Genomic DNA, 12136 nt, shown 5'->3' with positions numbered 1-12136 from the left:
ATTTAATCTCTGAAGGATGAAGAGGCAGAAAAGGATTTTTTGTCTCAGTGGTGTGAGGGTCGCGTTGGGACACTAATTAGGTTGTATCTCAGTGTTCTTCTTCTGCATATAAGAAACAACTCATCTTGTGCCCGTGATGCTTTACCAAATGATTTCAGATTTTCTGTGAAGTGTGGAAATATTTGTAAAAGTTCTTTCTATTTTAACTTCACTTTGCACCTCCTTGTGCTGCCTCCAAAAGCCCTGTATGATCTGTATGACCCTCCAGGTGGCCATAACAACTCTATATCCCATTTCAGCCTGGCCAAATTAGGTTGTTCAAAACTCAAGGAAGGCACTGAATCCAAGTCCTATTTCCTGCAGACCCCTACAATCTGCCAGGCTCCCTGAGCTAAGGCCAGCCATACCTGATGCTCAAGGTTTGGCTTATACTGAAGCAAAACTGCTGAGAGACAACAGCCTGGATCATTTGCAGTCAGGTACATACAAAGTCACTTTTGCTGTTAGCATATAATGAAGCAAGCACACGAGTCAGCAGCTCATCGTTACTGCAAAATGTCTTTGGAAATGCTCTCATCAATTCATGGCAGCACAGGCTTCTTACAGACTCCTGTTCATGAACAATTATTTGCTCTAATTTCACAAAAGCAAGAGGATGCTATGACAAAACTCCCCTGGCATTGCCAAAGGCTCAATTCAATAATGTAAAGACACCCAGGATTAAAAATAGGATACAAAGAAAAGTTTGCTGCAGTCCAATTATTCTGAGGAAATTTAACATCCATGATGGATATTGCCTTAAACTGTCCACAAGCAAAAGGCTGACATCCTTCCCTGGGTGCAAGAAGACAATTCAGGTGATGCAGGCATTTCAGACTTGTAACATGGTAAGGGAAGTGAAATAAACCCTTATTTCTATGGTGGTCGTTTCCAGAGAAGAGTCTTAAAGTATTAAAAAAATAAAGGATTTACCATTGTAACTCGCTTACAGGTTATGAGCAGTTTTGACTGATAAAAGAGAAAACTATAAGAGAATAGAGGTACACAGCTTCAAGAGCACGTTTTGGGTTGTAAAACATTAAATTACCCTGAACTGACTTTTATTCAAAGTGCTGAGCAGGCTGGTGTATCTTCTCCTTTCTCCCTTTCAGCTGACAGCAAAGCAGCTGGAGCAGGAACCAGCCTCCTATGGAGGAGGAGCTCTTTCTGGTTCTCCCCATCCTGCCTGTAGGGCATCTCACACACCGCCTAGAGAGCAATATAATTAACAGACTGATAGGGAGCCGAGCCCAGCTTTCCTGCCAATTCCACAAGTGCTCTAATTATGCAAAAAATGGACGTAATTAATGTAGATGTCACAGATGATGGACATGGAGCAATTAGGTTTCTAGGCTTCATGAAACACTTACTGTTCTAAATAAGTGCACATTGCACAGCCTTGGTCATTAGCTCTTTCCTCTTCAAGGAGGTTTTAATGGAGGGTTATTCTTCTCGGGTGTATCTCATATGGGTTGACTCTAGGTGGTCCCACTACCACTATATATCACATTGCTCTTCCAAATTGCCTCAGTAACATTTACAAGTGATGGGAAAAGGCACTTCCCAATACTTACACTGAATCACTGTTCACTCAAGGATGTAAATCAGGTCTTCTGTGCTACATTGCTATGTCCTGTGATCATTTATGTATCACCATCTATATATACATCACCTTGTTTACCAGCAGTTGAGTGATAAAGAGTCCCTGGAATTAATTGCACCATCTACTGATTATCACCTTGGAGAAGGGAGCTTGGGGAGGTCAGACAGTACTGGGCATGGGTGAATAATTCCATCAGAAATGTCCTCCTTTCTCATTCTAGTTTGTCTTCATCACCTTATTCTCGATGAGCTGCAGGAACTCCTGCACCTTTTCAAATCTGAGCAAATTATTAGGTATAGATCCTCTGTGAGTGCCTCCAAATTAGATTGCCCCAACAAAGCAGTGGATCTGGACACCACTGGATAGCAAATTCACAGGCAGACACCTACCTTTATGTGTCTTAGTCAGGAACAAAATCACAACTAAAGGGTTTTCTACTGGGCACTGGTTGCTTCTGGGCTTTCCCCATCTTTTTTTCAAGTAGGGAAGTGGGAGATGAGATGTGCAAAGCTGTAATGCTGAACATCACAGTCACTTAGAATCACAGAATAATTCAGGCTGGAAGGGACCTTAAAGATCACCTAGTTCTAAACTCTCTGCCACAGGCAGAGACACCTTCCACTAGACCAGGTTGCTCAAACTTAACTATCAGCTATTCCTATAACTAAACACATCTCTGTTAACTTGAAAACAAGCCCAGGATGACTTTGAAATGACTTTTTGAGTGCACTTCTTTGATAAAGGAGTGTATTTGGGAACAGCACTTTTTTAAAAGGAAAAGCAAACACATCCAACAGAAAAAAAACCCCATCCAACAAATTCAAACAAACCAGAGCACAGTCAGTTTGTATACTCTGCTGTGAATATAAAGGAGGTAGAGGCAAACAGATTATATGTAGTTCAAAGGGGCAGGATCCCTGACTTTGAAATTACCATTTCTGTTTAATCTTATAACTCATTTCAATGAACTGGCAAGGAAAAGAAACAGAAATTTTCCATCCAAAGCTGCAGTGGCATGTGCTATTCTCTAAAAAATGCTGCTGCTGTTAGCAACTGTAAGCCAAGGTATCTATAAAACCAGTTTTGCAGAAGAAAGAAGGGAATTCATTGTTATTTTATTTCAATATTTGTTGCTTGATGTGAGTGACAAACGCTGGGTTTATTTTTTCTCATAGTCTTTTTTAATCAGATGTCCTTAGGTGACATTTCACTTTATCTAGTAACAACCCTTTGGAGAGAAGAGAACGACCTTCATCATTTGTTCTCTGCTGCACAAAGCTCAAGAGAGCAGCACAATACAGAGATCTCTGAATAGCCTCCTGCATTTTACCGGCACCTCTTGAGGATTTGAAATACCATCGCCAGATCCTATCATCTGTTGTTTTTAAATACCGCCTTCCAGTGTGAGACTGAAAGCTTTAATTTCCCATCCAGGATCCAAGATGTGAAATACGTGAACATGTTTCCAAGTTTCTTTCTATCCTTGTGCCATTATACACAGATAGGTGTTTCTCTTACAACCATATGGCTTATAACACAGAAAGTCTCTTCTTCCAAAAGGCTTGGAAGTTATGACTTCCCTGAAATATTATTCATCATTAACTCCTTCCTATTTATCACAGAATCATAGAAATGCTTGTGTTGGAAGAGATCTTAAAGATCATCTAGTTCTAACCCTTGCCACCATGGGCAGGGATGCCACCAACTAGACCAGGTTGCTCATAGCCCCATCCAACCTGCCCTTGAACACTTCCAGGAATGGGGCATCCACAGCTTCTCTGAGCAACCTCTGCCAGTGCCTCACTATTCTCTGGGAATAGATTTTCTTCCTATCATCTAATCTATATGTCTCCTCTTTTTGTTTAAAAATGTTCCCCTCATCCTATCACTATTTGCCTGTGTAAAAGCTCTCTCTCTTTTTTACAACCCCCCCTTTTTATTTACCACCTAGCTCTCTGTTAACAAAGCCATTTTTCAGTAATCAGCCTCCTCCCTGTGTTCCACCTGACCATTACCTGGAGACAAGTCCCCATTTGGATGTACCTCACCAGCTCCCAGATGGTGTAGGTGCAGGAGGAGCCCATCAACCTCAGCAGCCTGGCAGGTATTGACCGCTGGCATGGCTGCACTGCACAAGGGTTGGCTGAGAGGCAACGTGCCTGCTCAGCAACCTGCCAAGCACCAACACCAGTGAGGCAGTGGAGGTGAGCGACTGCCCAGCAAGGCAGTGCTCGAGATGATGGTTGGTTGGCAATGTGTGAAACACAAGTGCCAACTCATGGGCTTAGAGGAGAGGTCCCTTCTCCACCCCACCAGTGTAGACAGCTGCAGGGGGATAATGAGGTTGAGTTCATCAAGCAAATTTCGTTTGTGGAGAAATAAGGGATTTGCCTCCTTTTCTTGCTCATCTGTTTTCATATTGCTCATCTATTTTCTGAAAGCCTCAAGAGCTTAATGTCTTTGAGAGTTCCACTCCCTTCCCTGCATTAGATCCTTTGAAAACTGGCCACTATATCTGCAAAACATAACAAGGGGCTGATGGACAGACGTGCAGACAGAGTGACGGTCCAAGCCCAGGCCAAAGCACTCGCAGTGTGAGGATGCCTTCCCTGAACGATGAACACTGGCAGAGACAGTCCCTCAAACAGATTGTCCTTGAAAGAAGCTCTGCCAGAAAGCACAGCTCTATAGCTCACTCCCTGGCTGAGCACCCCAGAGCAGCCCTTGTCTCCAAAATGTTGCTCCATAAGGAATGCCAAAAACTACTCCTTCCAGCACAGCCTGTAACAGGCATTGCAGAAAACAGGACCCTTCCTGAAGTCAGTGCTCATGGGATGGAGAGAAGGGTTTTTATTAATATGATGTAGATAATGATAAAAGTGCTGACTCCAAAACACTCCCTGGAAATAGAGCTGTTCTGGCTCCAACAATTACCTGACAGTTCAACAAGACAAAAGTGAAAAAAAAAAACAACGAAAAAAAACAACAACAAAAAAACCTAGAAGAGAAACTGGATTCAGGTGCAGCAGTTCCACAATATGCCAGAGGTCACCCAGAGTCCCCTGGTGGCCAATAACACTGAACTTGTTCAACAAGCAATTTAGTGACAGCCTCACGGTCATAGGGAGGAGGGGAGGGGGAAGTGCTGCACAACAGAGTATTGGATTTTAAATGTCACTCGGAGCTGCAGGGGGTTAGTGCAAGGTTTATGACATGTTGGCTGTTTTTGAGGTGGTGGCTGCTCAAAGTCAGAACTATCTCTCCCATCTTCCAAACCTGCAAGGCAAGTACCAAAAATGTTTTGGAAGGAGATGCCAGGGTGCTCTGGTTATGCACTCTGAAGAGAGACGAAGCAGCCATTGATGGGGAGCTAGTTCCTTTGCTGTTGTGCTCTTGTTAGTCATTCCTCTCTGATAAAAGAACTGATTCAATCTGCAGGGCCATAGCTTTGATCAGCAAAGCCGGTAAAGTAGCTCAAATATACTTTGGTCTATCACAAGGAGGTATGTGATCCAGAGAAACAGGGATCAGAAGACATGGCAATGAGAAAGTTGTGGTATATGATTCAATGATCAATGCCTTGTCCAGGCTACTTTTAAATGACAAAAGAGCTGGGGCTTACTCCAGAGGCTCCAGTTTGACCATTTTTATCATCTGAAAATGCTTCCTGTGCTTCCATTTACCTATGTTTAATTCTGTCATTTGTGATGTGAAATTTTCCAAAGTTTGTATTTTCTTCCACATGCTTCATGAAAATATACAAACAGTAGGAAGGAGGGCTGGATTGTGTCTGGAAGCCGGTTTGGCTGGAAAGGGTTGCAAGTGAACAGAACTTTATGGGAAACATCAGTGTTGGATGCATGGATAGGCATAGGAGAAAATGGATCATGTGTTCAGGTATCATATGTGAATGAATTTGTTTTACGCAAATATGTGCCTACAATATGCTGGGTGTGACAGAAAGGAAGGGAATCCTGCTCTATTGCATTTAAGAGCCACTTGCTATCACAGCATGATCCTGCAACTGTAGACAGAAATAAAATGCTCATGTTTTGTTGCTGTCATAACACAGGGGAAGAATATAAAACAGCCTGCAATGGTTAAATTCCACTTTCAACATTTCAGTGTAAAGTGACTCATCTGGAAGCACGATGGCTGCATAAAGCCCTCTTTTAACGAGCAGGACCCTGCACAGTCCTCACTGCAGCTTCTGGCTTTAAAAACCTGGCAGGGACATGGAGATTTTCTTTTCTTCTTATTGCTCATTCAGGCAGATTCCTCTAAAATGGCTGGATGGAAGGGAGGGTCTCCTTGGTTTTATTTCCAGCTCATCTGCCTGTATGAGCAAGGGTTAGTCTTCATCTCAAGCTGTCACTCATTACTTGGCTATTCAATAAGTCAAATCATGATAATGAACTAATGATAAAATAATAATATAATAACACTACTACTACTACTACTACTACTACTACTACTACTACTAATTTCTGTGGTGGTTCTGTGTGGGTTATTACCTACTGCACATAATATTTCTGAGACAATTTTCTGTGCAGTCTCTGAACAAGCCTTCCCTGTTTGCCTTCTCCTGTACAGCTTTGCCTGAGGATACTGTGTCACATCAGAGAGGAGGAAAAATCCTGAGGCTCTCTCTCATTACAGAATAATCTCTATTACCATTTTATTGTTTAATCCAAAGAAATAAGAAACAAAAAAGGAGTCTTTGAGCTCAAAAACACAACTGAGTTGCTGCAGTGTAATAGTTTTCAAGCATCAACTCAGTCATAGTAGCAAAAAGGCAGAGTTCTTTTGGTCCCCCCTCTATTATTAAGTAATACTTAAAATAAATCTCTTGCTGAAGTTCAAGCTGGTACATTTTAACTTGTCTTCAGCACAACTTTCAGGCTGAGTACCAAGGATGGACTGACACATGACTTTTCTCAATCCACAGTATCTTGTTCGCACCTCTGCGTGATACCTTTTGTTGTCAAGGAGGTGTGACCTTCTGGTTTAAGATGTGTACAGGACCTTAAGAATCTGCTGCAGGACACCAAGATTTCAGTGAAGTCACAGATAAAAGAGGCTAGGAGCGCAGATGGAATCAATTCCATTGCCTATCATTTTATTAGCAGAAATGTTAAGAACGTGCCCTGATCTCCCCAAGCACGTTGGGGCCTCATTGCTCTTGCAAAGTTAGAACACACAGCAATATCAAGCAGGAGTTCAGACTAAAGAGGATTCAGACTAAACAGATGAAAGCAAACCCGGAATACAACCAGTCTAGAAGACGAAAGAGTATCCTGAGAGGTAAATGACTTTTTCGAGGTCATACACTGATAAGAAGTAGGGCTGAGAGTTAACCCAGGGCTCTCAAATCCTGACTCAGTGTTCTAACCTTTAACAGTGTTGCCTCCATCTTTCAGCTGAGTAATTCCCAACAGGAAGATGGGGAAATGATTTGGTGCAAAAGCTTTTTTCGTGCCAATTTTAGCATTGAATTTTCTGCCATCATCTACCAAAATGGCTTGGGATGCAGGGCTGTTTTTAAAAGCAGGACATGGTTACTTGGGATAAACGCAGTCAGGTAAAATGAAAGTTCAATATCATCTAAAACTTCTTTCTGGTGAGAGTCCCTGCAATGCAGAATAGTTTCCTAGGGAAGTACTGGGGCTTCTTGTTTAGGACATTTTAAGCCAGACTGAATAAATTTCTAGAAAAAAAGTCTGTGAAAACTGATTCTGCATCAAGATTTGCCCTTTTTTTTATTTTTTTTTTTTTTTAATTTCTAAGAATCTTTGGTGCAAAGGCCTTGATTTTAGCCTGCAATATGTGGTAACATGGCCTCTGTGGGAGAAAGAAACAGTAACTATTTCATTGAGCAACGACCAGAAAATATAGGAAAAAGCACCGTGGCAGTAGTGAACTTAAGATGTGATTATTCAGATAGATTTCAATACTGGAATGGGGTCTGACTTGCTCTTAATCTCCCAGTGTATCTGGGACAACACACTGATAGAGGTTTTTCAATAAAGATTGCAAGTGAATAGTCTGCTGATAAGGGCATGAGATATAGTATGGATTTGCATGGATCACCTTGCTATTGTCCCATTCTTGGGTTTTCATCTGTGTGTGGATTAGCTCATAGGACGGCTCCATTGCATCCACGTCTGGCTTGGGGTAGCCGGGGATGACGTTGTGTAGCTGGAACCCGAAGGTGAGCAGCCAACTGTTGACATCTGGAAGGGAAGAGAAGCATAAATAAGATTATCTGATCTCTCAGGCAGGATTGCCCAGGAGAAGGCCCAGAGGAGAACCCCATGGCGGCTGGCACTGTAGCAGGCTGGCCAAAACGATGAGTGTTTACTTTGTGTGAAGAGCACAAATATTAATGGTCCTTGAAAGAGCTGTGTGCCAAAAGCTGGGCTTTCCACCTCCAACCAGAGCCAAATTCTGCACTTTCCCAGCTCTGAAACAGAAGCGTTGGCAGTGAGCAAATGGCCCAAATCAAAGCCAACTCCACATCTGCCCTTCATGAGCAAGAATCAGGCACTGCTCAAAGGTATGCAGGAGAAGTGCAGGACTAGCAATACCTTTGGAGGCTGAGATGCTCCATCTGAATGGGAAATGTTATCAAGTCCTAAAGTAAGTTCTGAACTCCTCACTCACAATACTTCTCTCGCTGAGGACTCTCAAAGGGCCTGCAGGCTGAAGACTAAATTTAGAGCTGTGTGAGCCAGAATAGCAGGACATCCTGGATGGACAGCACAGGCATTTAGCAGGTGCTCATGCAAGAGGCTCTGGACATGTCTTTTGTTTTTTCCACGGCATTTCCACCTCAGTCCTGAGTTTCCTGGCATTTTTCAAAAGAAAGTGTAGTTTGAGTATTAAACCAGTGTAAAGTCACATGTCATCTCTTACAGTGACATTTACAGTCAGCCTGCAAGGTAAATTATAGTGAAAATAAGTGTACAAATACAAGACTACTTTGCTTGGGTACTTTTTAGAAACCTCTTAAAAGAAGTCCATGGATGGTGAGAAAACTGCTGGCTGCTAGTGGTAAACTATTGTCTTGTGAAAAGAGGGACCACTGGCACTAAAGGGTACATGACGGAAAAGCCATTTGGGACACCATTCCTGCATTTAGTTGCCAGTAGATTACAAAGTCTTCCTTGATTTTTGAGTGCACAGCTATTAGGAATAGCAGCTGAAAGTTAATCCATTGGAAGAAATAATGATGAGGTTGAGTAACTCCCAGATCTGCTTGGGATCAGCATCACTTCCCCCTTAACTTCAGAGTGTTTCATGATCTCACCTTGTTTGCCTTCACTGAACTCCAGAGGACACACCTGCTACAGTCCCTGAGCAATACGATGTACATTTGGCACAGAAATAGCAATTGCAAGAAAAACAAAGGTATGAAGGTAAAGTTTAACTAATATCAGCTCCCAGGAGTCATAGGTGTTTGGATGTAACTGGAATTGTGTTGGTGATTGCTCTGCTTCAAGCTGGCAGTTCAAGGGGCTTGATTTTCATTTTGCAAAACTCAATAAGCATTGTTGAAACAATCTGAAGAAGGAATCAATTTAAATAATCAAATATGCATCTCTGAATATTTTTTTCTCTATTCCCATGAGCCTAAATGAATGTTTTGAAGAACCGGTTGGAAAAGAAATTATGGATGCTAGTGGCAAATAAGGCACTTCCAGATGACTGGAGAATCAGGAGCCAAACAAACACACTATCTGTTGCTTGTTTTCCTACAGGCTAAAATGTTGCGATTGGGCAGATGTCCAAAAAGCCCTTTCGACAATCCATGTGGAAGGGGGAGGATTTCCGTAATAAAAACACTTCTGTTCACTCAATGTACAGATTGTTTTTGGAGTGTCTTTGAAACAGAGAGGTTGGGGGGAGGAAAGAAATGAAAAGGCTCATTTAATTATTTTGTTGCTTAGCACTAAGCCAGCCTGCTTCCAAATTCTTCTCATCTCAAATGAAGACCTTTGATGTACATATTGTGGACCAGGTGGTCAGGAGAACAAAGTAAAACCGTGAAGGTCAGCATTGGAGCAGGAACCATTTCCCAAGCACTTCAAAAATGTGAAAAATAATACAGAGCATGGATGCTGAACTGCTGAAAAATATGTAACATGTCTGGAAATATCCAAGACAGGGTTTCTTTTGATACTTCTCAGAAAGCTGACTTTCAACACATTTGCAAACAGGAGTTTGTTCTTTTTGGGAAGAGGTGTTGGAATACCCAGAACACAAAAAAAAAAAAGCCCCGCCAAAATCATAGGAGGAAGGTGTGGAGCTGAGAAAACAGAGGGGAAAATACTAATTTGCCAAGAGGCAGTGACAACTTTTTTGACAGAAAAGTACATTTCACATCACATAGGTTTTTTTCAGCTACAGTAACCCTGCCAACACATTTCAAAGTAAATTCATTTGAGGGCAAAGAAAAAGGGTGCTTAATGTAGACACATGTAATAGAAATGTCAGTTCAATCCATCAAGATTGCTGAAGCTGGCAGCAAAGCTCTGCACCATGAAGTGTACAATCACTAAAATATTCATGTTTAACAATGGGCCTCTCAAAACACAAATACCTGCTTCTCCTGCTCTCCCCTCCTGCATGCCTCCAATTTGTATCCACAAGCTCAGAGACCTCATCAGTGCAAACAAAAGCACGTGTTAGTCACCCACATCCTGGGCACTGATCTTCCCTAAGGACAGCAGATCCCAGGGTGGGAATGTGGAGGGACAGAAAGTGCCAAAATCTGGGCAGATTTGGTTGCGATGACAAGGGCACTCTCATCATGGGTCCTGCCCACAAGGTGACTGAAAGCTTGAGCAGAAAGAAATGCTGGGGCAGAAGCTTTGTGTCACAGCACTCAGCCCATAGCATGGCCTGCTTCTTCCATGCACTGGGAGAGGAGAAACTTAAAATATGTATTTGGGCTCTATATTCTTGAAAAAGTAAAAACCAGAACTTATAAGACCATGGAAAAAGTTATTTGGTGCATATAAAATATTAGTGTATCAGATTTGGACATCATGATTTTATTGTCAGAGCTATGTGGGAAGCTATGCACTTGTTCTAAGACAGGGCTAAAAAAAAAAAAATTTGAGCAGGAAAACAAAATTCTGTTATTATGCCACAAAGCAACACTTCAAAAACTGTATCAATTCAACAATTTCAAATTAACTTCCATTTTAGTTTTGACTCCTTAATTTTTCTTTTCCAGTTTTCAGTCATTAGTTTACACTTAACTTGAAAAGGTTGAAAACCCAAAAGGAATTCTTCTTTTAGGCTGTTTTGGAATTTGTCATTTAGACAATCTTGAGAGCTGTTTACAACATTTTTGCTGAGAAATTTCTCAACTCAACCTTCTCCCATAAACAAATTCAGTTTTGACAAATGAGCATTTTCTGATAGGAAAAGTTATCTTGAGGTATTCGCTGCCAGCCTTAATTATCAGAGTGAGGCCAACACACAGGTTCTTAGCCTGTATCTTTTGACATATTTTACTTCCCTTGTGGCATCATCTTCTCAGCTCTGGAGAAAACAGTTTTTCATTAAAAAACCCACAATATAATCCTTATGTTTATTGCAGAAGAACCTGAAAAAATGAATCCTAATGGCTAGAAAAACAAGCAGAAGAGAACCCAGGATTTTTACTTTGTAATATTTATTTTCCATTAAGCCAATTTCATAACTCAGGGGAATGCAGTTGTTGTTGAATATGGAAAAGTTGTGATAGATGCAGCAGGAGCATTTAAAAATTAATTCTATCTCAAGAAGTATGTACATTTGGTTTGTGATAGTGGCACTGGGTTTTTCAAAGGGAAGTATCTAGAAAAGAGTCCCACCAAAACAGTTCTCTTAAAAATTGCTACCAGTGTTGCACACAGTATGAAACTAGTATGAAACTGGATTTGAAGGGGGAAAGGACTAGAGATAATCCTGGGGGCAGCACACCAATGCTAGAGGGATGGAAGGCTAGTGAGGTCATTCAGCTTGCTATCAGTACAGGTAGGCGATGGCAGATGAGATGAAAGTCTGTCCAGGTGTCCAAGAAGGCCAATGACATCCTGGCTGTATCAGAAATAATGTGTCCAGCAGGACGAGGGCAGTGACTGTCCCCATGAACTTAAGTAACTGGTAAGGCCACACTTCTGATCCTGTGTTCACTTTTGGGTCCTTCATGACAAGAAAGACATTGAGGTGCTGGAGCATGTCCCGAGAAGGGCAACGGAGCTGGGGAAGGGTCTGGAGCCCAAGTCTGATGAAGGAAGGTTGCAGTGAGGTGGGGATCGGTCTCTTCTCCCAGGTAACAAGAACAGGACAAGAGAAAATGGCCTCAAGTTGTGCCAGGGGAGGTTTAGATTGGATGTTGGGGAAAATTTCTTCACATAAAGGATTGTGAAGCACTGGAAGAGGCTGCCTAGGGCAGTGGTGGAGCCACCATGCCAAGACGGATTTAAAAGATGTGTAGAT

At 41.9% G+C, this 12136-nt stretch overlaps 1 protein-coding gene across 1 annotated transcript in view; it reads right to left on the bottom strand.

Moving 5' to 3' along the window:
• TENM4 (teneurin transmembrane protein 4) overlaps positions 1 to 12136 on the bottom strand; it is a 603620-nt gene that overhangs the window by 4902 nt on the left and 586582 nt on the right. The window contains exon 32 of the mRNA XM_017829261.1: positions 7733 to 7875. Coding sequence (XP_017684750.1) covers positions 7733 to 7875 — 143 coding nt within the window. The remainder of the gene's footprint in view (positions 1 to 7732; positions 7876 to 12136) is intronic.

The sequence above is a fragment of the Lepidothrix coronata genome, unplaced genomic scaffold, assembly GCF_001604755.1.
Source record: "Lepidothrix coronata isolate B3197 unplaced genomic scaffold, Lepidothrix_coronata-1.0 Scaffold161, whole genome shotgun sequence".
In the NCBI taxonomy this organism is placed as follows: Eukaryota; Metazoa; Chordata; class Aves; order Passeriformes; family Pipridae; genus Lepidothrix; species Lepidothrix coronata.
Note: the sequence above shows the minus strand (reverse complement) of the source record. Positions and strands in the feature narration are given on the sequence as shown.